The sequence below is a fragment of the Hemiscyllium ocellatum genome, chromosome 9 (genome assembly GCF_020745735.1).
Source record: "Hemiscyllium ocellatum isolate sHemOce1 chromosome 9, sHemOce1.pat.X.cur, whole genome shotgun sequence".
NCBI lineage: Eukaryota > Metazoa > Chordata > Chondrichthyes > Orectolobiformes > Hemiscylliidae > Hemiscyllium > Hemiscyllium ocellatum.
In genome coordinates, this window is record NC_083409.1 from 95401310 (window position 1) to 95426956 (window position 25647).

The window sequence follows — 25647 nt, forward strand, 5'->3', positions numbered from 1 at the left end:
TCACTTATGGAAAGTCCTTTGGGATATTTTACTGCCTCACAGTGCAATTTGTTCCTGTAACAATGAGAGTTTCCAAGGCCAAAGGATGTTCATTCAAGCCACACTCCAAAGGATAAAGCCCATGCTGACATTCTCATAGAGAGCTAACAGAGTGCTCAGTTGGAAGTGCTGTCTTTCCTGAAACAAGAAACCAATATCCCTGTCCACTCTCTGCTTTACATAAAGGTGTGCATGGCATTATTTCAAAGGACTCTCCGATGTCCTGGCCAGCATTTATCCATCGACCAACCGAAGAAACAGTAGATTTGGATATCGGCAAATTTATAGATGTGGGACTTTACTGTTACATCAGGAACTCCATTTCAGATGTAATTTATTGACTGTGAAGTGCTTTGGGACATCAGAACATCATACAAGGCCCAACATACATCCATTTTCTTTCTCACTGAACATAGCCGCAGTTCTTGGCATTTGGATAATGTTGGTGTGAGTAGCTGAAAGTGTGCTACTTATAGCAGCTTGTAACTTTCTTCACTGCTGGACGATCAGAAGAAAGAGCAATAGCACTTATAGGGAAGCGATGGCCTATTAAGCCAGAGACCCAGATAATGTTCTGAGGACCCGGGTTCAAATCCCATCACAGTAGATAGTAGGTATTTGAATTTAATAAAAAAGAAAACCAAAATTAAGAGTCCAATGATGGCCATGAATTCATTGTCAATTGTTGGGGAAAACCCATCAGTTTCACTAATGGCATTTAGGGGAGGAAATGTTTTCCTTACCTGGTCTGGCCTACATGTGATTCCTGACCCACAACAATATGGTTGAATCTTGGACAATTAGGGATGGGCAGTGAATGCTACCTACCCAGCAACATCCTCAACCCATGAGTGAATTTTTTAAAACTTGAAAGCCATTCTGTACCGTGAAATAATTTACCAGAATAGAAAAAAACAATAAAAGCCTTCTCTCTGTCGAGTTTGTAGCATTGTTCGATGTTGATGTGAATTTTGTTGTGCCCAATCATCTGGTTCCTTCTTAAAATTTCAGAGCTTGTTATCTCCAGTGGCGTTTGGCTTTGGCACAGAGTATCTATCCCGTTATGAGGAGCAGGGTCGAGGACTGCAGTGGGATAATATCCGTGCCAGCCCAGTAGAAGGAGATGAGTATAATCTGCTGCTATCCATCCAGATGATGCTGTTTGATGCCTTTTTGTATGGGATTCTTGCCTGGTATCTTGATGCTGTGTTTCCAGGTATGCTGACAATGAATTAACTAGAGAAAGTATCCTTGAAAGATTTTCTTTCCTTAAGTTTTTGTTATAGCAATGGTCTAGAACAAATATTACCCAATTTGCCTCACAACTTGCCCAGCAAAACACAAATTATATTTATATTGCACAATGAATGATAGTCACTTACCAGGTCCAGAAGCTTGATTGCAATGATGGGGAATATCTATTGACTCAAATTTACTTTATTCACTTCCTGAGGGAATATATCTCCAATATTGAGCAATGTTTCTACTGGACATTCATCACTGGATTTTAATGAATATATCTAGAATTAAACAAAAGCTAATCTAATAGGAACCATATCTAAAGATAACTGGTGATTTGTTGTAAAAACCCATCTGATACACTAAAGTCCTTTGGAGAAGGAAATCTGCCATCCTGATACGGTCTGACCTAGATATGACTCCAGAACCAGAGCATTGTGGTTGATGGACAGTCAATGCTGGCAGAGCAAGTGATACCCACATCTGATGAATGAATTTTTTAAAAATGAAAACTGAGGTGGTTTGATTTTTTTTGGGTAATAAGAGAATAAATGGGAATTGCAGAGGCAATGGAGTTAACTACAAACATTGCAGAGTGGAATTGAAGGACCAAATTGTGAAACTTGAAAGAGTTCAGAAAAGATTTACAAGGATGTTAAAGGTTGGAGGATCTGAGCTACAGGGAGAGGCTGAACAGGCTGGGGCTGTTTTCCCTGGACCATCGGAGGCTGAGGGTGACCTTATAGAGGTTTATAAAGTCATGAAGGACATAGATAAGGTAAATAGACAAGGTCTTTTCCCAGGGTGGGAGAGTCCAGAACTAGAGGACATATGTTTAGGGTGAGAGAGGAAAGATATACAAGTGACCTAAGGGGCAATTCTTTCACTCAGAGGATGGTACGTGTATGAAATGAGCTGTCAGCGGAAGTGGTGGAGGCTAGAATGATTGCAATATTTAAAAGGCATCTGGATGGGTATGTGAATAGAATTGAATTGAATTGTATTTATTGTCACATGTTTAGAGGGATATGGGCCAAGTGCTGGCAAATGGGACTAGAATAGGGTAGGAGATCTGGTTGGCATGGATGAGTTGGAGCAAATGGTCTATTTCTGAACTGTACATCTCGATAACTTTATAACTAAATGTCAAGAGTGTGGTGCTGGAAAAGCACAGCAGGTCAAGCAGCATCTGAGGAGCAGGAGAGTCGACATTTCGGGCAAAAGACCTTCATCAGTCTTTTGCCTGAAACATTGATTCTCCTGTTCCTCAAATGCTGCTTGACCTGCTGTGCTTTTCCAGCACCATACTCTCAACTCTAATCTCCAGCATCTGCAGTCCTCACCTTCATCCCTATGACTAAATGACCTACACCAGCTCCTAATTCTTATGTTGCTTCTTGTTTTTCAAGATTCTATTTCTGATAAATTGACCCATCCATCTTTTGAAACTTTGAACTGAGAAATGATCTCTCACAAATTGATGTCCTACCTTGCACACTACCTGGGTATTGTAAGATGGATCCTCCACCACAGGCGTTAGTGGAAGGACAAGCTGAATAGCTTCCTCTGTGGTATGTGTTCAAGATATGGCTCCTAATAGCCAGCAGAGGAAATCTGGGTATGCCAAGTACCCAGACAGGGGAAGGTGATGACCTATTGGTATTATCGCTGGACTAATCCAGAGGCCCAGGTAATGTTCTGGGCACTCTGGTTCAAATCCTACTATGGCAGATGATAGAATACGAATTCACCAAAAAATCTAGAATTAAGAGGTCAATGATGACCATGAATCCATTATCAGAAAATTCCATCTGGTTCACTAATGTCCTTTTGAGGGAAGGAAACTGCCATACTTACCTGGTATGGCCTACGTGTGACTCCAGACCCATAGCAATGTGGTTGACTCAGAACTGCCCTCTGGGCAATAAGGGATGGGCAACAAATGCTGGCCTTGTCCGTGACTCCCTCATCCCACCAATGAATGAAAAGAAAAGCAAGTATAAGTCCCGATTTTAGATTAGCTTAGATTACTTACAGTGTGGAAACAGGCCCTTCGGCCCAACAAGTCCACACCGACCTGCCGAAGCGCAACCCACCCATACCCCTACATTTACCCCTTACCTAACACTACGGGCAATTTAGCATGGCCAATTCATCTGACCCGCACATCTTTGGACTGTGGGAGGAAACCGGAGCACACCCACGCAGACACGGGGAGAACGTGCAAACTCCACACAGTCAGTCGCCTGAGGCGGGAATTGAACCCGCATCTCAGGCGCTGTGAGGCAGCAGTGCTAACCACTGTGCCACCGTGCCGCCCACTAATGGTAGATGTCAGACTATTTGATTTTGAAGCTTGGTCATGCCCTCAGACCATGGGCACATTCACCCATTTAGGTCACTGAGCAGTGGTCAGCAAGTATCTACACTGTTAGGAAAAATACAAATGTAACCGGGGATTGGGTGAACATCTTCCTTGTGTAGTGTCAAAATCATGAATCAGAAATAGCATTCACCCCAGTAATTGTACTTTGTTATGTTGTTCTTTCCCATTTCCGTAGGCCAATACGGAATAGCATCCCCATGGTATTTTCCACTGCAGTCCTCGTACTGGTTTGGTGCTGAAAAATTGCAACCTACCACAGACGGTGAGTTCATTTCTAAATTAGGGAGCAGAGTGAACAAAGTCACATTTTTGACATTGTCAAGCTTCCACGCTTTACCAGTTCTGCCACACTGTAATTAAGCAGGCACAGTTTACAGGAGCATCTCAGTACACTCAGAATCGGAAACCTGTGATTATACTGCCAGCTCACTTCACTTCTGAGCTGGTGAAAGCAGACTTCAACAGGTAAACACTGCCCAGCAGCGTCTGTCTGACAGTGACGAGGCAGTCAGCTCTTTCCCATGACTATTTGAGACTTAACGAAGGTGAGGCAAACTGTCTCGATTCATGACAAATTTGGTTTGAAGCGTTGAAAGTTGTCTCACCGCTAACTACATTTATACTGCCAGCATTAATGCTGTACATTAAGATCATCTTTCGAGTGATTCCTTTTCAGTGGCAAACGGCCAAATTCTGATGGGTGGTTATTTCATAGTGCAGACATTCCACAACATTGTACTAACTGTTATCAAGGATATGCATTAACAAGTACATGAGAGAGCACGTACGTAACTAAATTAAAGTTTCTCTTGATTATAATCACATTTGAATAATCCAGCTAAGGATACAACATACAAAAAATCTTACAGTATCCTACTCCCTTTATCCAGTGGTGTCTACATTGATGATGATAAATGCTTTATGTCATTGAACGATCTCCCACTCAAAGTGCCCTACCATGTATAAAAATAGACAGGGAGAAAATTGGGAAAAACCAACACAAATTTGACAATATGATCAAAATGCTCCATCTATTTAGCTTGAAATAATTGCCTGTGGATATATATTGAATGAAGAATGTTCTTTTTAAATGCTGATAAACTAGGGATAAGTTCATAGGATCCCGACAGTGTGGAAACAGGCCCTTCAGCCCCACAAGTCCACACCAAGTCTCCGAAGAGTAACCCATCCAGACTCATTCCCCTACCCTATATTTACCCTGACGAATGCACCTAACCCACATATCCCTGAACACTATGGGCAATTTAGCATGGCCAATTCACCTAACCTGCACATCTTTGGACTGTGGGAGGAAACCAGAGCATCTGGAGGAAATCCACGCAGACACGGGGAGAATGTGCAAACTCCACGCAGACAGTCACCCAAGGCTGGAATTGAACCCGGGTCCTCGGCACTGTGAAGCAGCAGTGCTAACCAATGAGCCACCCTTTGAATGTAAGCCACCTTCTCATATTCAAGGTCTTTAGTCAGCGAGTCGTGAGTTCATGGATTGCCTTGGCAGTCGCAGTGGTGGATTCTCCCTCTTTATGGGCATTTAAACGGGCATTGGAGGACAGTGGGCTAGTGTAGGTTAGGTGGGCTTGGATCGGCGCAACATCGAGGGCCAGAGGGCCTGAATTGCACTGTATTTTTCTATGTTCTATGTCCAAAGTAAGCATTAATCATATTTTACATTTTTTTTATTGATAAGACAAAAAGGAAGTCAAAGAGAGTGGAAAAGATGAGAAAGGGATGGAAGAGAAAGCAGACATACCGAGTGAGAAAACAGAAGACAAACCGAAAGAGAAAGCAGCAGAGCAACCTGGAGAACAAGCAAGCAAACCGACCGAAGCTGCAGAGAAATCAGTCAAGCAGCCAGCAGCTGAGGACAAACCAAAGGGCAACCAAAAAATATGTAAACTGAAAGAGAAAGAAATGCAAGAGAAAGAGAGGCAGGAGAAAGAGAAACAAGAGAAAGAGAGGCAGGAGAAAGAGAAACGAGAAAAGGAGAGGCTGGAGAAAGAGAAACGAGAAAAGGAGAGGCTGGAGAAGGAAAAGCAAGAGAAAGAGAAAGAGAAACAAGAAAGAGAAAAGGTCAACCCAGGTAATGTTTCGATCTTAACAGTAACATTTTCAGTTGAAATAGTTTCCCCTATTCCCAATTGTCTATTCCAAATATTGAAGCAGTTATGATGTCCATTTCTTGTTATCTATTGGCAGTGACAGCAGCAATGGCAGGAAACCCCTTTTATGAGAAGGAGCCATCAAATCTGACTCTGGGAGTGTCGATTCAGAACCTAGTGAAGGTTTTTACAGAGGGACAGAAGCCAGCTGTGGATGGACTAAACATTAACTTCTTTGAAGGGCAGATCACTTCCTTTTTAGGTCACAATGGAGCTGGAAAGACAACAACAATGTAAGAGCCAATATTCCTTTGGTACCGCAACAAAATAATCATCAGCCAGAAGAACAAGTTATGTTTATAAGGTTCTTCTACATTCCTTCTCAAGTTGAAGGTCACAAGAATAACATGGATGATACCTACCTGTGAAATGAAACCAATTAACGAGCTTCTTAACTTAGAATCTCGCTTTCTGGTGACCGTATACTGTAAATGGTCACTCCAAATCAGTTCCTGAAACTAAAAACAAAGGGAGGTAGGGAATATGAAACAGAAACAAAAACAAAAACAGTTGTTGCTGGAAAAACCCAGTTGATCTGGTAGCATCTGTGAAGAGAAGTCAAAGTTAATGTTTCGGGTCTGATGAACAGTTCTGCAGAAGAGTCACCAAAACTGATTTCTCTTCACAGATGCTGCCAGAGCTGCTGGGTTTTTCCAGCAACTTCTGTTTTTGTCTCTGATTTACAACATCTGCTGTTCTTTCGGTTTTTTACATGAAACAGAAAGGTGAATTGTGGAGTCTTGAGAATGTTTTGCCACAGAGGGCTGTGGGGGCAGAATTCTTGTGTATATTTCAGCCTGAAAGAGATTTTTGATCAGTAGGGGAATCAAGGGTCACAGGGAAAAGGGCAGGAAAATGGATGTGAAGAATGTTGGAGCAACCATGATCCTATTGAATGGGGGAGCAGGCTCAAGGGGCCGAATGGTCTACGCTTCTGTTCCTGTTTTTTTTATGATCTTCAACAGAAGAGTAAAAGAGCAAGTAAGCTGAAAAGCAAAAAGCAAAATGAAGGGAAGTTAGATTTTTGCTGTTAGAGGCGAAATATTTATCGTGTGAGTTAATAGGAGAGGTTTAATTTAATTCATTTGAACCAAATACCTCAGTTGTCAGTACCCTCTGCTTAAGACTTTGTGTATATTATTTGTTAAGTAACCATAACCACATGATTGTTATATCAACTGTGGAAAGTCAGGCATTCAACCTCCAAGTTACACACGTGGAAGTTCACTGAACTAGAATAATAGCCGCTGTTAATCAGGCCATAGGACAGAACCTTGGAAACACATTGTGTTGCTCTTGCTTGCCATTCTCACTCTTATAAATCCAACAAACATCAAACACCAGCACCAATTCCAACCACTGTGAAACTGTTTACTCCTGAACCACATGTTTTCTACCTCAGAAAACAAGAGTGGAAAATTCCCTATTTCCTTAATTCCTTACCAGCACATGTGCCAGATTGGATTCTGTATCAAAAAATAACAAAGAAAACAAACTTGAGGATGGTGAGATATGATCACAAACTGCAGATGGACCAAAATAGATGAAGTATTTCCTTTTTTCCAATAAATCTGGCTGAAAGACTATAATGAGAAAAATCCCAACAAATACGCAGAGACATACAGGCTATAAATAAAGCAAAAGGAAGTTAATAAGAATTTCCATTTATATAGTGCCTCTCACAACCTCCAAACATCCCAAAGCAATTTGGAGCCAATCAAATACTAGTCGTAGTGTTCGCTCAGTTGTAACATCAGAAATGCCCAATAAGAGTGCATTGTTCACTGCATACGAATTATTGAATCCCTACAGTGTGAAAGTAGGCCTTTCAGCCCATCAAGTCCATACCAACCCTCCAAAGAGCATTCAACCCAGACCCATCTCATCTTTGTAACCCTGCATTTCCCATTGCCCTTCAACTGACTGTGGGATTAAGCCCACACAGGGGGAATGTGCAAACTCCATGCAGACAGTTACCTGAGGCTGAAATTGAACCAGGCCTATGAGGGCCAGAACTAATCACTGAGCCACCATGCCACATAAATAAAAGGCCAAAGAGATAGGGATGCAGAAAGAATCAGAGACGGGGAGACTAACAGGAAAACAGTTTGGGTAAAGATAAGATTCCTTAAAATCATATTAAAGTAACTATTAAACTAATGTCCAGAAACATAGGGACAAGAGGAGGCCATAACAAAGACTCACTGCTAGTGTAAGTAGTCAGTATACTCAGGAGATAAGAAAAGAGTATGATTTATAATAATGCAAACTTAACTCCTGCCGAAAGAAGCAGAAAGTGTTGCATGTTATATAGCTGACTGAGTTAACAAGTCATCCATCAGAATAAAGTCATTTGTTGTAAGAGTTAGCTTCCCTTTGATAACAAATAAATTTCATCTAAACTGTGTAACTACCTCTATTAAGATTTGGAGATGCCGGTGTTGGACTGAGGTGTACAAAGTTAAAAATCACACAACACCAGGTTATAGTCCAACAGGTTTAATTGAAAGCACACTAGCTTTCGGAGCGACGCTCCTTCATCAGGTGGTAATGGAGGGCTCAATCCTAACACAAAGAATTTATAGCAAAAATTTACAGTGTGATGTAACTGAAATTATATATTGAAAAATGGATTGTCTGTTAAGCCTTTCATCTGTTAGAATACCATGATAGTTACACTTCTTTCATGTGTAAATCACAAAACCTTTTTTTTTAAAAAGTTGCATTCTCGGGTTAGCTGTTAACAATGGTGATAGCTAGACAATATGTTGAAGGTGTTAGCCCCCTGTGTTCTCTGTCTATGCCATGATGTTTAGATTGATTCTAATCTGAAAAGGGAGATAACGGAGTTTTACATGAATTCATGCAGTTTGTGAGCAAAGTACAATGTAATCCTGCAAGTACAAATTCACCCCACAAAATAGATGTGTGCATGTGGGTCTTTGTCTGTCTGTGTGAGTGTGTGTGTGTCTGGTTTGGGGGTTGTGAGTGTGAGAAAGTGTGTGTGTGCGTGTGTGTGTGTAGTGAGTGCAGAGTGTCTTAAGTCTATGAGGGGTGCATGTGTGGGTGTGGGAGTGTGTGTGTCTGTAAGGGTGTGTGTGGGCGTCTGTGTGCGCGTCTGTGTGTATGTGTGCCCATGTGTATAGGAGTGCTCTGTCTGTGTGTGTGTCTGTCTAGGTTGGGGGTTGTGAGTGTGTGTCTGTGTGTGTGTCTGTGTGGCTTTGGGGTTGTGAGTGAGGCTATGACAACGAATGAATGGGCACCGCACAACAATCAACAGACAGGAGGGTTCCCTCCCAGTTGGGGAACACTTCATTGGTCCAGGACATTTGACCTCAGACCTTTGGGTGACCATCCTCCATCCTTCGGGACAGGCAGCAGCGAAAAGTGGCCGAGCAGAGGCTGATAGCTAAGTTCGGTACCCATAGGGAGGGCCTCAACCGGGACCTTGGGTTCATGTTACATTACAGGTGACCACCATTGCACTACACACACACAGACACTCCTACACACTCTCGCACACACACAGGCACTCCTATACACACATTCACATGGACACACACAGACACAGACACCCACACACACCCTTACAGACACACACAGTCCCACACCCACACATGCACCCCCTCACAGACTTAAGACACTCTGCACTCACTACACACACACATACACTTTCTCACACTCACAACCCCCAATCCAGACAGACACATACACACACACAGACAGACAAAGACCCACATGCACACATTTTGTGGGGTGAATTTGTACTTGCAGGGTTACATTGTACTTTGCACAAAAACTGCATGAATTCATGTAAAACTCCGTTATCTCCCTTTTTAGATAAGAATCCATCTAAACATCATGGCATAGACAGAGAATACAGAGGGCTAACACCTTCAATATGTTGTCTAGCTATCACCATTGTTAACAGCTAATCCAAGAATGCAACTTTTAAAAAAAGGTTTTGTGATTTACACATGAAAGAAGTGTAACTATCATGGTATTCTAACAGATGAAAGACTTAACAGACAATTAATTTTTCAATATATAATTTCAGTTACATCACACTGTAATTTTTTGCTATAAATTCTTTGTGTTAGGATTGAACCCTCCACTACCACCTGATGAAGGAGCAGTGCTCTGAAAGCTAGTGTGCTTCCAATTAAACCTGTTGGACGATAACCTGGTGTTGTGTGATTTTTAACTATCTCTGTTAAAGATGTGTAACACTTTTCAATGTTCAAATGTTAACCTAAGTTTGTAGATCATGTGCAATCTTTAGTATTTACTGTTACTGGCTTTCCTTGTGTATCCAACAGGTCAATGCTGATTGGCTTATTTCCACCTACATCAGGGACTGCAGTCATTAACGGCAAAGATATCCGCACAGATATTGATGCAATTCGACAGGAAATTGGCATGTGCCCCCAGTACAATATTTTATTTAACAAGTAAGTGTTATTCATCTGCTCAAAGTCTTCATGATATTAACAGGAAAAAAACAGTGTAAATAAAAATGAACTATTTCCACTAGTTGGGAATTCTAGAACTAGGGGGCATAGTTTGAGAAGTAGGACCAGACCATTCAGGAGAGGTGTTAGGAAGCATTTCTGTACACAAAGGGTGGCAGATGTTTATAACTCACTTCTGCAAATGGCAGTGGATGCTGGATCAGTTGCTAATTTTAAATCTGAGATTGATAAATATTTGTTCAGCAATGATATAAGGAATATGGGTCAAAGGCAGGGGTGTAAAGTTAGATACAGATTAACTATGATCTCCTTGAATGGTGAAATGTCCCAAAGAAGTCTCTGAAATATCCACATTCTTCCCCAACCAAGGATTCCCCAGGACTGTGGTTGACAGGGCCCTCAGTGGGGTCCAACCAATCTCCCACACTTTAGATCTCACACCTTCTCTTCCTTCTCACAAAACCAATAGCCCTCACAGACCATCCCACCAGCATCCACATTCAGAGGATCATTAACTTCCATTTCCCCTCCACTCCTTTTCTGCTTTCCATGTGGATGATTCCCTCTGGGACACCCTGGTTTACTCCTCCTTCACTCCCAACACCCCCCACTTCCTCTGCAACTGCCGAAGATATAATACCTGCCCCTCTACCTCCTCCTTCCTCAGTATCCAAGGGCCCGTACACACCTTCCAGGTGAAGCAGCGCTTTACCTGCACTTCACCCAGTCTAGTCTACTACATTCGCTGCTCACAATATGATCTCCTCCATGGTGGGGAAACAAATTGCAGACTGGGTGACTGCTTTGTGGAATATCTGTGTCCTGCTGCAAAAAGGACCTTGAGCTTCCTATTGCCCACAACTTCAACACACCACCATCTCTGTCTCAGGCTTCCTGCAGTGTTCCAGAGAAGCTCAGCACAAACTGGAAGAACACCTCATCTTCTGCTCGGGAACTCTACAGTCTCTGGACTCAATATCGAATTCAACTATTTTAGGGCTTTAGCACCTTTTCCCATGTCCCTACTCCAACCCCCACATACCAGGCCCTATCATTACCATAAATAAACCATTGTCAGCCAGTAATGGTCCCCATGAGCAACTTTTGATTCTCCCAGACTGATCTTTACCCATTCCTTCATCTGCCTGATTGTTTTTCTCTCATTTTGGGCTTCATCTCCACCTAATGTTTACTCCTTCCCACTCATTGTCTTCTGCATATATATACTCCAATGTTTTCCTAGCTACCATCAGTTCTGAAGAAGGGTTACTAAACCTGAAACGTTAACTCCACAGATGCTACCACACCTGCTGTGTTTTTCCAGCAATTTCTATTTTTGTCACTGAATGGTAGAACAGTTTGAGGTGCTAAATGGCCTATTCATGTTCTTGTGTTCCTGTGTTCATTATCCTAAGCATCCATTCTGATGATTCTGGCTCTAAGCAATAAAGGTGATTACATAGAACATAGAACATTACAAAGTAGTACAGGCCCTTCAGCCCTCGATGTTGCGCCAACCTACGAAATTAATCTGATGCCCATCTAACCTACACCATTCCATTACTATCCAAATGTATGTCCAATGCCCATTTAAATGCCTTTAATGTTGGTGAGTCTACTACTGTTTCAGGCAGGGTGTTCAATGCCCTGACTACTCGCTGAGTGAAGAAACTATCCCTGATATCTGTCTTAAATCTATTACCCCTCAATTTAAAGCTGTTTCCCCTTGTGTTAGCCTTCACCATCCAAGGAAAAAGGCTCTCACTGTCCACCCTATTCAACCCTCTGATTATCTTATACGTCTCAATTAAGTCACCACTCAACTTTCTTCTCTCCAGTGAAAACAGCCTCAGTTCCGTAAGCCTTCCTTCCATACCAGAAGGAAGGTATGGAAGGATCTGCCTTCCATATCAGGCCTCATCTTCCACTAAATCTCCTCTGAACCCTTCCCAAAGCTTCCACATCCTTCCTCCAATGCCTTGACCAGAACTGCACAGAAGACCCCAGATGCTGCCTTACAAGAGTCTTGTACAGCTGAAGCAGACCTCATGGCTCTGAAACTCAATCCCCCTACCAATAAACATCAATACATCATATGTCTTCTTAACAAGTCTATCAATCTGGGTGGCAGCTTTCAGGGATTTATGCACTAGGACACCGAGATCCCTCTGTTTATCTACACTGCCAAACATTTTACCATTAGCCCAGCACTCTGCATTCCTGATACTTCTTCCAAAGTGAACTACCTCATACTTTTCCACATTAAACTCCATTTTGCCACTTCCCAACCCAGCTCTGCATCTTATCTATGTCCCTTTGTAACCCACAAAATCCTTCGGCACTATCCACAACTCTGCCTACCTTAGTGTCAATCACAAATTTACTAACCCATCCTTCTCCGCCCACCTCCAAATTATTTATAAAAATGCCAATCAGCAGTGGCCCCAGAACAGATCCTTGCGCCACACCACTGGCAATTCAGCTCCAGGATGAACATTTCCCATCAACCACCAGCCTCTGTCTTCTTTCATAGAATCATAGAGATGTACAGCACTGAAACATACCCTTCGGTCTAACTCACCATGCCAACCAGATATCCTAACCCAATCTAGTCCCACCTGCCAGCACCTGGCCCATATCCCTCCAAATCCTTCCTATTTGTATACCCTTCCAGCTGCCTTTTAGATGTTGCAATCATATTAGTCTCCACCACTTCCTCTGGCAGCTCATTCCATACACACACCACCCTCTGAGTGAAAACGTTGCCCCGTAGGTCTCCTTTATATCTTTCCCCCCTCACCCTAAACATATGCCTTCCAGTTCTGGACTCCCCAACCCCAGGGAAAAGACTTTGTTTATTTATCCTATCCATGACCCTCATGATTTTATAAACTTCTATAAGGTCACCCCTCAGCCTTCGACGCTCCAGGGAAAACAGCTCCAGCCTGTTCAGCCTCTCCCTATAGCTCAAATCCTTGTAAATCATTTCTGAACCCTTTCAAGTTTCACAACATCTTTCTGATAGGAAGGAGATTAGAATTGCATGCAATATTCCAACAGTGGCCTAACCAATGTCCTGTACAGCCGCAACATGACCTCCCAACTCCTGTACTAAATACTCTGACCAATACAGAAAGCATACCAAATGTTTTCTTCACTATCCTATTACTTGCGACTCCACTTTCAAGGAGCTATGAACCTGCACTCCAACGTCTCTATGTTCAGCTAGCCAATTTCTGATCCAAACTACTAAATCACCTTCAATCCTGAAACTCCTTATTTTGCGCAATAGCCTACCATGTGGAACCTTATCAAACACCTTACTGAAGTCCATATGTACCACATCAACCATCTTACCTTCATCCACCTGTTTTATCACCTTCTCAAAGAACTCAGTATGACCTACCCTTCACAAAACTGTGTTGACTATCTCTAATCAAATTACTCCTTTCTAGATGATTATAAATCCTATCTCTTAAAACCTTTTCCAACACTTTACCCACCACTGAAATAAGGCTCAGTGGCCTATAATTACCAGAGTTGTCCCGACTCCTCTTCTTAAACAAGGGAACAACATTTGCTATCTTCCAGTCTTCTGGCACTACTCCTGTCAACAATGATGACATAAAGATCAAAGCCAAAGACTCTGCAATCTCCTCCCTGGCTTCCCAGAGAATCCAAGGATAAATCCTAACCGGCCCCAAAGTCTTATCTATTTTCAGATCTTCCAAAATTCCTAAAACCTCCTCATTGTCAACCATAATCCCATCTCATTCAGTAGCCTGTATCTCCATATTCTCACTAACATTGCCCTTTTCCAATGTGAATACTGATGAAAAGTATTCATTAAGCACTTTCCCTATGTCCTCAGATTCCATGCACAACTTTCCACTACTATCTTTGATTGGCCCTAATCTTACTCTAGTCATTCTTTTATTCCTGATATACCTATCAAAGACCTTTCAGTTTTTCTTGATCCTATTCGCCAACAACTTCTCATGTTCCCTTCTGGCTCTTCTTAGCCCTCTCTTAGATCTTTTCTGGCTAACATAACTCTCAAGCCCCCTCACTGAGCCTTCATACCTCATCCTCACATTCTTCTTCCACTTCACAAGAGCTTCAACTTCTTTAGTAAACCATGACTCCCTTTCTCAACAGTTACCTCCCTGCCTGATAGGTATGTACTTATCAGACTCGCAGTAGCTGTTCCTTGAATAAGCTCCACATTTCAAGAGTGTCCATCCCCTACAGTTTCCTCCCCCAACCTATGCATCCTAAATTTTGCCTAATCGCATCATAATTGCCGTTCTCCCAGTTATTCCTCTTTCCCTGCAGTATATATCTATCCCTGCCCACTGCTATTGTAAACATAACCGAATTATGGTCACTATCGCCAAAGTGCTCCCCCACCTCCAAATCTAACACGTGGCTGGGTTCATTTCCCAGTACTAAATCCAATATGGCATCGCCCCTTTTTGGCCTGTCTACATACTGTGTCAGAAAACCTTCCTGCACACATTGGACAAAAACTGACCCATCCAAACTAGAGTATACCCAGTCAATATTGGGGAAGTTAAAGTCCCTCATATCAACTATCCTGTTACTCTCGTTCCTATCAAGAACCATCTTTGCTATCCTTTCCTCTACATCCCTGGAACAATTTGGAGACCTATAGAAAACTCCCAATAGGGTGACCTCTCCTTTCCTGTTTCTAAGCACAGCCCAAACTACTTCAGTGGATGAGTCCTCAAACATTGTCTCAGCTGCTGTAATACCATCCTTGATTAACAATCGTCTTCTCTGTTTTTACTGAAACATCTAAATCCTGGAACCTGCAACAACCATTCCTGTCCCTTCTCGAGCCATGTCTCTGAAATAGCCACAACATTGAAATTCCAGGTACCAACCCATGCTGCAAGTTCACCCACCTTATTCCGGATATTCCTGGCATTGAAGTACACACATTTCAAACCAACACCCTGATTGCTAGTGCCCTCTCGCAACCTTGTAAACCTATTCCTGACCTCACTACCATCAATCTCCTGTACACTGGAACTACAATTCAGATTCCCATCCCTCTGCTGCATTAGTTTAATCCCCATGAGGAGTAGGGTTAAGTCTCTACGAAGACAGGGAATTGAAGTAAATGATGAGATGGTGCAGTTATGATCGAACAAACCGTGTTAGGATTTTGGATCCATTGTTCTTAAAACAAAAAAGTATTATTCCCAATTTTGCTTTATTCTAAACTGTGTTAAAGTTTCCTCTAATATTTTCTGCTTGGTGCATCGATACGAAGTGTAAAAGGAAGGCACATAAAATAGCTGCAGTTTACTTCCAACTCCAATCAGCATCAGGTTACAAATCGAGTTGGACAATGAACTCGAGATTAGATTAGATTACTTACAGTGCAAAACTAGGCCCTTCAGCCCAACAAGTCCACACCGACGCTCCGAAGAGCAACCCACCCAGACCCATTCCCCTACATTTACCCTTGCACCTAACACTACGGGCAATTTAGCACAGCCAATTCACCTAACCTGAATATATTTGGACTGTGGGAGGAAACTGGACCACCTGGAGGAAATCCACGCAGACACTGGGAGAATGTGCAAACTCCACACAAACAGTTGCCCAAGGCGGGAATTGAACCCAGATATCAGGTGCTGTGAGGCAGCAGTGCTAATCACTGTGCCACCCTGCCGTCCATTTTAAGGATTACAGACAATGTTCCCACTGAGGGTGACCTAAAGGTTACAGTTACACTATGAACTCTTTGCTTTTTAAATATGATTTCTCTATTTATAAACTCCAATTAGATTAGATTGCTTATAGTGTGGAAACAGGCCCTTCGGCCCAACAAGTCCACACCAACCCACAGAAGCCCAACCCGCCCAGACCCATTCTCCTACATTTACACCTTCACCTAACACTAGGGGCAATTTAACATGGCCAATTCACCTAACCTGCACATTTGGATTGTGGGAGGAAACCAGAGCACCTGGAGGAAACCCACGCAGACACGGGGAGAATGTGCAAACTTCACACAGAGAATCACCTGAGACGGGAATTGAACCCGGGTCTCTGGCACTGTGAGGCAGCAGTGCTAACCACTGTGTCACCGTGCCGCTGAGATGCTTCACTGAGTGGGTACTGATAAACAGCATGTTGCACCTTTATTCAACACTTTGTTCAGTGTGAAAGGATTCCTTCCTTTGTAATGTAGCATGTTACAGCTGTCACTGGGACTAAGGATCACCAGAGAAAGCCAAGTGAAATTGACCCATGTGCTTGGACTAGCTGCAATGTGCTTTTATTTAGATATAGGTCCTTCTCCATTATGTAAACATTGATGAGCATGCCAGAGAGTAAAAAAGCAAGTGGTGCTTTGTGGAATGCAAGAGCTCTCTTCAGGCCTGGTATCTGTCCAGAGATGTAGTTAATGTTGTTGTTGCCTACAACATCTGCTACACTGCCCAGGGCCTGTAGAATGATTCTGGAGAAGGGGTCTGCATGAATTTCAGCATCTATCAAGATAAGCTCATAGTATCAGCCTGAGAATCTGATTGACCATCAGTGTGAGCCTGTGAACTGATTGGGGAATCCCTGGAATGCTGACCTGGGGAAGATTGTGTCTTTCCCCGAGTAAGATTGGAACATTGATCTTAGTGTAATGTTTGAAGGGAACTGTGAGCGGAGTAATCTGATCTTATCTTTATCTTTGCTGTAGCCTAACGGTGGCAGAGCATATATCATTCTATACTCAGCTGAAAGGCCAGACAGCGGAAGAGGCAGAGAAGCAGACAGAAGTAATGTTGGATGAGGTTGGACTTCCTCACAAGAAAGATGAGCTGGCTCAAAGTTTATCCGGTAATTTCAAGAACGATCGAAAGCGTGCTCAAGTAGATATTGGGCCTTTTTAGAAAATGGTGGGCCCCATCTAGCTCTGTTCTGCCATTTAATTCCACCACAAACAGACTATCTGCTCAATATTAATGTGTGGTTTGGGACTGCTGTATGCAAAATTACAACAATGACTTCATTTCAAAAAATACTTTGTTAGTGTAAAATGCTACAGGACACTGACATGCCAAAGGTTGCTATTGAAATGCAAGTCTTTCCTTTTAGATTATGACTGATCTATATTGATTTCAATTATCCATCTTTGCTCCACATCCCTTGATACCTTTTGCTGAGCCTAATCTTGAAAACATAATTTGACCCAATATGCACATGTTTTTGACGATAAGAGGTCCAAATTTCCAAAGTTTTTTCCAAGAAAATGTGATTCTTGACTTTGTTCCAAAATGTCCTTTTTAGGGTTTTTCCATCACATACAATAAGTCTGAGTAAGTGCTGATATGTCATGATGTAAGTACATAGCGGTGGCACTATGTGCATCTATATCTTTGAGGACTATGTTTGCATTATATGCTACATTTACAAATTTATCACTAATAAAAGTATCTTTTCAGCAAGTGGGCAGAGTCCACAATACATTCCCTGTAACAGTTACAGCAGCAGCTTCTTTCAAAAGGCAGTTGGACAAGCATCTAAAGAGGAAACATTTCAGGGCTTTGGGGAAAGGGTCGGGTAATTACATTAGCTGCATTTTTCTTGCAGAGAGTCAGCACAGACTTGACTGGATAAATGGCTTCTTTCGATGCTGTTACCATTCTGTGATAATAACTGCAATGAATTGATGATTCTATGTTCACTCTTCGCTTGCATAACTCAAGGCATTAGTATTATAAAAAACATGAAATTGTTGACATTTTAAATGGTTTTTCGCTGTTCCTGAACAGGTGGAATGCAACGCAAGCTATCAGTAGCCTTAGCGTTCATTGGAGCAGCGAAAGTGATCGTTCTGGATGAGCCAACATCTGGAGTAGATCCTTATTCCAGACGATCCATCTGGGATCTGTTATTGAAGTATCGTGCAGGTATAGTGTGCTTCTCAGATTCATTCCAAGAATGAAAATTTAATGCATGTGAGGAAATTACCATTAACATCTGCTCATACTGTATCCTGTAATATGACAATTATTCTTTCTAAACGTTGGCAGCCAACAAATGTATTAGGATAAGAGACACTTTAATCACATTCACTACAAATAGTTTTACCTCCTTGTGTTTATCAAATTCCAGTGCATTTGTGCATGGCGGGTAGGTGATATTGAAAATGAATTTGGCATAACAGGGACTGACTGTACCACTAAAAGGCATGGAACCTAGAGCTTAATTGTGAAATCAGGCAGAAGATATAAAACTTTGAGTGCACATATGAATAGATTCAGAAGAGCTTCTCTCCTGTGTTATCAGATCTTAGAACAGACCTCTCAAATATTAACATTGATCTCTCCTCTGCACCTTCCCTGTGGCTGTAACACTGTATCCTACACTCTGTTCTGCTACCTTGATGTACTTTAAATGGGTACAGTCTACCCCTATAGCAAGCAAAACAATACTTTTCACTGTATCTTGGTATATGTGACAACAGCTGCAAATAATATGTGACAACAATCAATCAATCAAATGCACCAGCCCATTGTAGGAAAGTCTTATATTACCTTAAATCAGTGTTGATGGGGGAGGGGGTGATTTCAAATTACTTCAGCCATAGGACTTCAGGACTGGGAAGGTATAAGCTCAGCTCCTGATCAACAGCAAAAATATGCACAGTGGTTTATTGGCATTAGACATTAGACAGAATCAGACTGGAACGTGATATTCCCCACAGCCAAACATTCACTTGAATGTTTTAGACAAAGCTCTGATGTTGTAAGTTCCCATACAGTCACTACACAGCACAAATCATCACCTTCAGAAACAGATGAGAGAAAGGAACTTGGAAGAAAACATTGATAATACCTGGAGCCTACGAAAGACAAAGCTGTATTAGAATTACATCTTATTGAAATAGATTGTTAACCAGATTTGGTGTTAATGATGGGTCTCTTAGCCTCTTGATGACAATGGTCACAAGCAAAGTATCAGTTCACTGCCCTCCTCGTCTCTCTGTTGCATGAATTGATATGATCAGTTCATAGTTGGCAGCTGCAAGGATGCTTACACAGAGTGAAGGTGTTTGTCCCTGGACAGATGAAAATCTGGCACAGTCTGACTCCCACTCGGACGATGTTTCTGGAGATTGGGACTCGATGAATGATTGAAATCTGGAGACTGCTGAAGCCGCTGTGCCAAGTTATCATTTCTCGTACTAATCCAGAGAGTCCAATCTTGCTGCTTATTCAGATGTGGCTGTGATCACACCCATAATATCATTTTACTCAGCAACAGCAGAGCACTTAGGCTAGTGATCAACTTTTATACAATGGGGACATTGTACAGTGGGATTCAGAAATAAAACAATAAAGGCTCAGAAACATTCAACACATCAGGCAGCATCTGTGGAGAGAGAAACAGAATAAAAATATTTCAGGTCAATTACTGCTCTTATTTCAGATTTCCAGCCTTCAGAGTAATTTATATTTTGGAGTAATTTATATGGAGCCCATAATGTGGCATTGTTATCTAGGTTCTGAATGAAGAACTTCAGGAGTTTGCCTGTGATTTTAATTTGGAGAAAGTGAGGACTGCAAATGCTGGAGATCAGAGCTTAAAAATATGTTGCTGGAAAAGCGCAGCAGGTCAGGCAGCATCAAAGGAGCAGGAGAATCGACGTTTCAGGCATAAACCCTTCTTCTGGAATGAGGAGGGCGTGCCAAGCAGGCTAAGATAAAAGTAGGGAGGAGGGACTTGGGGGAGGGGCGTTGGGAATACGATAGTTGGAAGGAGGTTAAGGTGAGTGTGATAGGCCGGAGAGGGGGTGGGGACGGAGAGGTCAGGAAGAAGATTGCAGGTCAAGAAGGCGGTGCTGAGTCTGAGGGTTGGGACTGAGAAAAGGTGGGGAGAGGGGAAATGAGAAAGCTGGAGAAATCTGCATTTATCCCTTGTGGTTGGAGGGTTTCTAGGCGGAAGATGAGGTGCTCTTCCTCCAGGTGTCATGTTGTCATGGTCTGGCGATGAAGGAGGCCAAGTACCTGCATGTCCTAGGTGGAATGGGAGAGGGAGTTAAAGTGTTCAGCCACGGGGCAGTTGGGTTGGGTTGTGCGGGTGTCCCAGAAGTGTTCTCTGAAACGTTCTGCAAGTAGGTGGCCTGTCTCCCCAATGTATATGAGGCCACATCGGGTGCAGCTGATGCAGTAAATGATGTGTGTGGAGGTGCAGGTGAATTTCTGATGGATATGGAAGGATCCCTTGGGGCCCTGAAGAGAAGTGAGGGGGGAAGGATGGGCGCAAGTTTCGCATTTCTTGCGGTTTCAGGGGAAGGTGCCGGGAGTGGAGATTGGGTTAGTGGGGGGTGTGGATCTGACGAGGGAGTCGCGGAGGGAGTGGTCTTTCCAGAACACTGATAGGGGTGGGGAGGGAAATATATCCTTGGTGGTGGGGTCTGTTTGGAGGTGGCAGAAATGACGAAGGATGATGCGATGTATCTGGAGGTTGGTGGGTGGTAGGTGAGGACCAGTGGGGTTCTGTCCTGGTGACAATTGCAGTGGTGAGGCTCAAGGGCGGAGGAGCGGGAAGTGGAGGAGATGTCGTGGAGAGCATCGTCAACCATGTCTGAGGGGAAATTGCGGTCTTTGAAGAAGGAGGCCATCTGGGTTGTGCGGTGGTGGAACTGGTCCTCCAAGGAGCAGATGCGGCGAAGGCAAAGGAATTGGGAATATGGGATGGCATTTTTACAGGGGCAGGGCGGGAGGAGGTGTAATCTAGGTAGCTGTGGGAGTCAGTCGGTTTATAGTAAACGCCCGTGTTGAGTTGGTCATCCGAGATAGAAATGGAGAGGTCTAGGAAGGGGAGGGAGGAGTCTGAGATGCTCTAGGTAAATTTGAGGTCGGGGTGGAAGGTGTTAGTAATGTGGATGAACTGTTCAACCTCCTCGTGGGAGCACGAGGCAGCGCCGATACAGTCATCGATGTAGCCGAGGAAAAGGGTGGGGGGTGGTGCCAGTGTAGCTGCGGAAGATGGACTGTTCCACATATCCAATGAAGAGGCAGGCATAGCTGGGGCCCATGCGGGTGCCCATGGCTACTCCTTTGGTTTGGAGGATGTGGGAGGATTGGAAAGAGACGTTGTTCAGCCTGAGGACCAGTTCAGTCAGTCGAAGGAGGGTGTCAGTGTCCTTTCCTGCCGAACCAACCAGTACCCTTCCACTGCAGGTCCTTGGCCTCCTCCATCACCAGACCATGGCAACACGACGCCTGGAGGAAGAGCGCCTCATCTTCCGCCTAGGAACCGTCCAACCACAAGGGATGAATGCAGATTTCTCCAGCTTTCTCATTTCCCCTCCCCCCACCTTTTCTCAGTCCCAAACGTCAGACTCAGCACAGCCTTCTTGACCTGCAATCTTCTTCCCGACCTCTCCGCCCCCCGACCCCATCTCCGGCCTATCACCCTCACCTTAACCTCCTTCCACCTATCGTATTCCCAATGCCCCTCCCCCCAGTCCCTCCTCCCTACTTTTATCTTAGCCTGCTTGGCACACCCTCCTCATTCCTGAAGAAGGGCTTATGCCCGAAACGCCGATTCTCCTGTTCCTTTGATGCTGCCTGACCTGCTGCGCTTTTCCAGCATGTGATTTTAATAAACCAGACACAGATAGGAAGATTAATAAAGTAGATTGGATTACCTACAGTATGGAAACAGGCCCTTCAGCCCAAACCAACCCTTCAAAGAGTAACCCATCCCCCTAACGAATGCATCTAACACTATGGGTAATTTAGCATGACCAATTCACCTAACCTGCACATCTTTGGATTGTGGGAGGAAACTGGAGCAAACCCACGCAGACATGGGGAGAATGTGCAAACTCCACACAGACAGTCGCCCAAGGTGGGAACCAAACCTTGGACCCTAGCACTGTGAGGCACCAGTGCTAACCACTGAGCCACCGTGCCACCCAGTCCACCACATCCAGCCTCTATTGCATTGATGTTGCGGGGGTTAACTTCCCATGTTATTCAGTGCTGTTTTCACAGCAATTGGCCAGTGCTGTGAGTTCACATCAGCCACATATTCGTTTAACTGAGGGTCAAGCCTCAAAGCAAGCAGCAGTCCCATCTCTCAGAGCCTGCACCATGCACCACCCCCTATCGCTCCATCAGTATTAGCCCAACAACAATGCAGCACTCCCTCAATTCTGAAAAGATTGTTTTGGAAATCGGCTATAGTTGCTAAAATGAGAAGCCCAATCAAAATGATGGTGGCAATCAATAAAAGGAGACCATGGGAGTTCTATCCTTCCAAATAAGTCAATGCAGCATGATGACAATAAAAGGCTGGTTAAATTCAGATAGCAACCTCATTGGGCTTTCTGCATTGGGAATACCAATGAGTTATATTATTGGGCTAACCTCAATTATGCAGTAAGGAGAGGTCAATCTGGCACAGCTACATCCATAGCTTCAGGAGTGGCCACTATATATTGGCATCACCTTACCTCATCTCTGTGTAGGTGTTGAGCAGTATTCGAACTGCAGGAGGTCCGTTTCACATCTACAACTAGCCTGATTGATCAGTTTAGCTACCTCCTGGGTGCAGCAACCTGTAGTACGTGGACACAACCAGTGAGAGCATGTAGATATAGCAAGGGAGATGACAGAGGGACTGCTGGTAGATTAGATGGGTTGATTGAAATGAGTCTGTTGTGGGACAGTATCAGATGATAGTCTAAGCCTAGTGATAGTGTGGGCACAGATGGTGAACGGGCTTGGAGGGGGATAGATGGCAGTCAGGGAGTCCCTATCATAGTGGAGGGAATGGTGTCAGGATCAGTGGGGGTGATGCATTACTGCTAAGTTTGCTAGACCTAAAAAAAACTTTCTTTGTCCCTCCCCACAAGCAGTGCTGTAGAAAACATACATCTCATGGATTCAGCCCTTTTTTTACTTCCTCTTCCTTGTGAGATCCAGGAAATCAGGCAGACTGAGGTTAGAATTAGAATCATAATTAAAGTGGGGACACACCACAACACCTTCTGATCTATTGTCTCCTCATCATTCTGTCTCTTTTAAAACAGGGAATAGGTGGGGTTGGGGCTGGTCAGATTTTTAATCTTTTAATCATCCAACAGAACTGAAAATGTGTTGCTGGAAAAGCGCATCAGGTCAGGCAGCATCCAAGGAGCAGGAGAATCGACGTTTCGGGCATGAGTCCTTCTTCAGGAAGGGCTTATGCCCGAAACGTCGACTCTCCTGCTCCTTGGATGCTGCCTGACCTGCAGTGCTTTTCCAGCAACACATTTTCAGCTCTGATCTCCAGCATCTGCAGTCCTCAACTTTCTCCTATCATCCAACAGAACCAAACTATTCTTTTTCTGGAATTTAAAATTGCCTAATAATGTCAGTCTCTACAAGATAGATAATGAAGACACCACTATGTATATACTATTGGATTCTATTGCATATATAAAACATTACATTTGGCATATATTGGATAAAAATGTTAAAATACAAAGTACAAAGTTGCACCAACCTCTCTATTTATTTAATTTATTTTATAAACTGTACGATGCATTTAATGTCAGACTACAATATCCATACAATATTCCACTCAGACTCGACAAGATTGCGTATGTTGGTTTCTGTTACAGTATGCTTTTATACAGTCCTTTTAACATTCTAAAATTTGTTGGAAAAGTACAGTAGATCAGGCAGCAGGAGCAGGAGAATCGATGTTTCAGGCATAAACTGTTCATCAGGAATGAGGCTTGTTGGCCGTGGGGCTGCAAGATAAATAGTGCGGGCTGGGGTTTCGGGGGAAGGTATTGAGGATGCGATAGGTAGATGAAGGTGAGGGAGAAGGTGATAGGTCGGAGAGGAGGGTGGAGCGGATAGATGGGAAGGGTGATGGACAGGACAGGAGGGCGGTGCCGAGTTGGAGGCTTGGGACTGGGATAATATGGGGTTGAGGGGAAATGAGGAAACTGTTGGAATCCACATTGATCCCGTGTGGTTGCAGAATCCCAAGGCAGAATGTGAGACATTCCTCCTCCAGTCGTCGGGTGGTTAAGGTTTGGCAATGGAGGAGACCCAGGACCTGCATGTCCTTGACAGAGTGTTGAAATATTCAGCTACAGGGCGGTGGGGTTGGTTGGTGCGGGTGTCTCCCCACAGCTACCTAGACAACACCTCTTCCCACCCTATTATCTGTAAAAATGCATTGCCCTATTCCCAATTCCTCCGCCTCCATCGCATCTGTTCCCAGGATGACCAATACCACCTTACATAATCCCAGATGGCATCCTTCTTCCAAGATCGCAATTTCCCTTCCCACATGGTCAACTATGCCCTCCAGTGCACCACGGCCATTGAACCCCACCCCTCCCAAAGCAACAAAGACAGAACCTCACCTTCCACCCAACTAACCCCCGGATACAGCGCATCATCCTCCACCACTTCCACCACCTACAAACAGACCCCACCACCAGAGAAATATTCCCCTCCCCTCCCCACTCCAGACCATTCCCTCCTCAACTACCTTGATAAGTCCACACCCTCCAACCAGCCCACATCCCAGTCCTGGCACCTTTTCCTGCCACTGCAGGAAGTGCAAAACTCGCGCCCACACCTTCCCCCTCACTTCCATCCAATGTCCTAAGGATCCTTCCACATCCAACAGAAATTTAGCTGTACCTCAACCTGTTATCTACTGTATCTGTTGCATCGATCTAGTCTCCTCTACATTGGGGAGACAGGACGCCAACTTGCGGATTGTTTCGGAGAACGTCTCTAGGACACCCAAACCGACCAACCCCAACGCCCCGTGGCTGAACACTTCAACTCCCCCTCCCACTCTGCCAAGGAGATGCATGTCTTGGGCCTCCTCCATTGCCAAACCCTTACCACCCAACATCTGGAGGAAGAATGCCTCATATTCCGCCTTGGGACCCTAGAACCACACAGGATCAATGTGCATTTCAATAGTTTCCTCATTTCCTCTCCCCCCACATTATCCCAGTCCCAAGCCTCCAACTCAGCACCGCCCTCCTGACCTGTCCATCACCTTTCCCATCTATCCGGTCCACCCTCCTCTCTGACCTATCACGTTCCCCCCACCTTCATCTACTGAACTCATTCTCAGCTACCTTCCACTAAACCCCACCCCCTTCCATTTATCTGTCAGCCTCCCTGGCCCATAACCCTCATTCCTGGTGAAGGACCTATGCCCAAAACATCAATTCTCCTGCTCCTCGTGTGCTGTCTGACCTGCTGTGCTTTTCCAGCATCACATTCTCGACTCTGATCTCCAGTGTCTGCAGTCCCAA

The 25647-nt window shown here is 43.9% G+C and overlaps 1 protein-coding gene across 1 annotated transcript in view; it reads left to right on the forward strand.

Moving 5' to 3' along the window:
• Positions 1-25647, forward strand: part of abca4b (ATP-binding cassette, sub-family A (ABC1), member 4b) — a 125706-nt gene that overhangs the window by 41611 nt on the left and 58448 nt on the right. Inside the window, exons 16-21 of the mRNA XM_060829599.1 lie at positions 1051-1255; positions 3840-3896; positions 5849-6080; positions 10167-10298; positions 17050-17189; positions 18125-18262. Of these exons, the coding sequence (XP_060685582.1) occupies positions 1051-1255; positions 3840-3896; positions 5849-6080; positions 10167-10298; positions 17050-17189; positions 18125-18262 (904 nt within the window). The remainder of the gene's footprint in view (positions 1-1050; positions 1256-3839; positions 3897-5848; positions 6081-10166; positions 10299-17049; positions 17190-18124; positions 18263-25647) is intronic.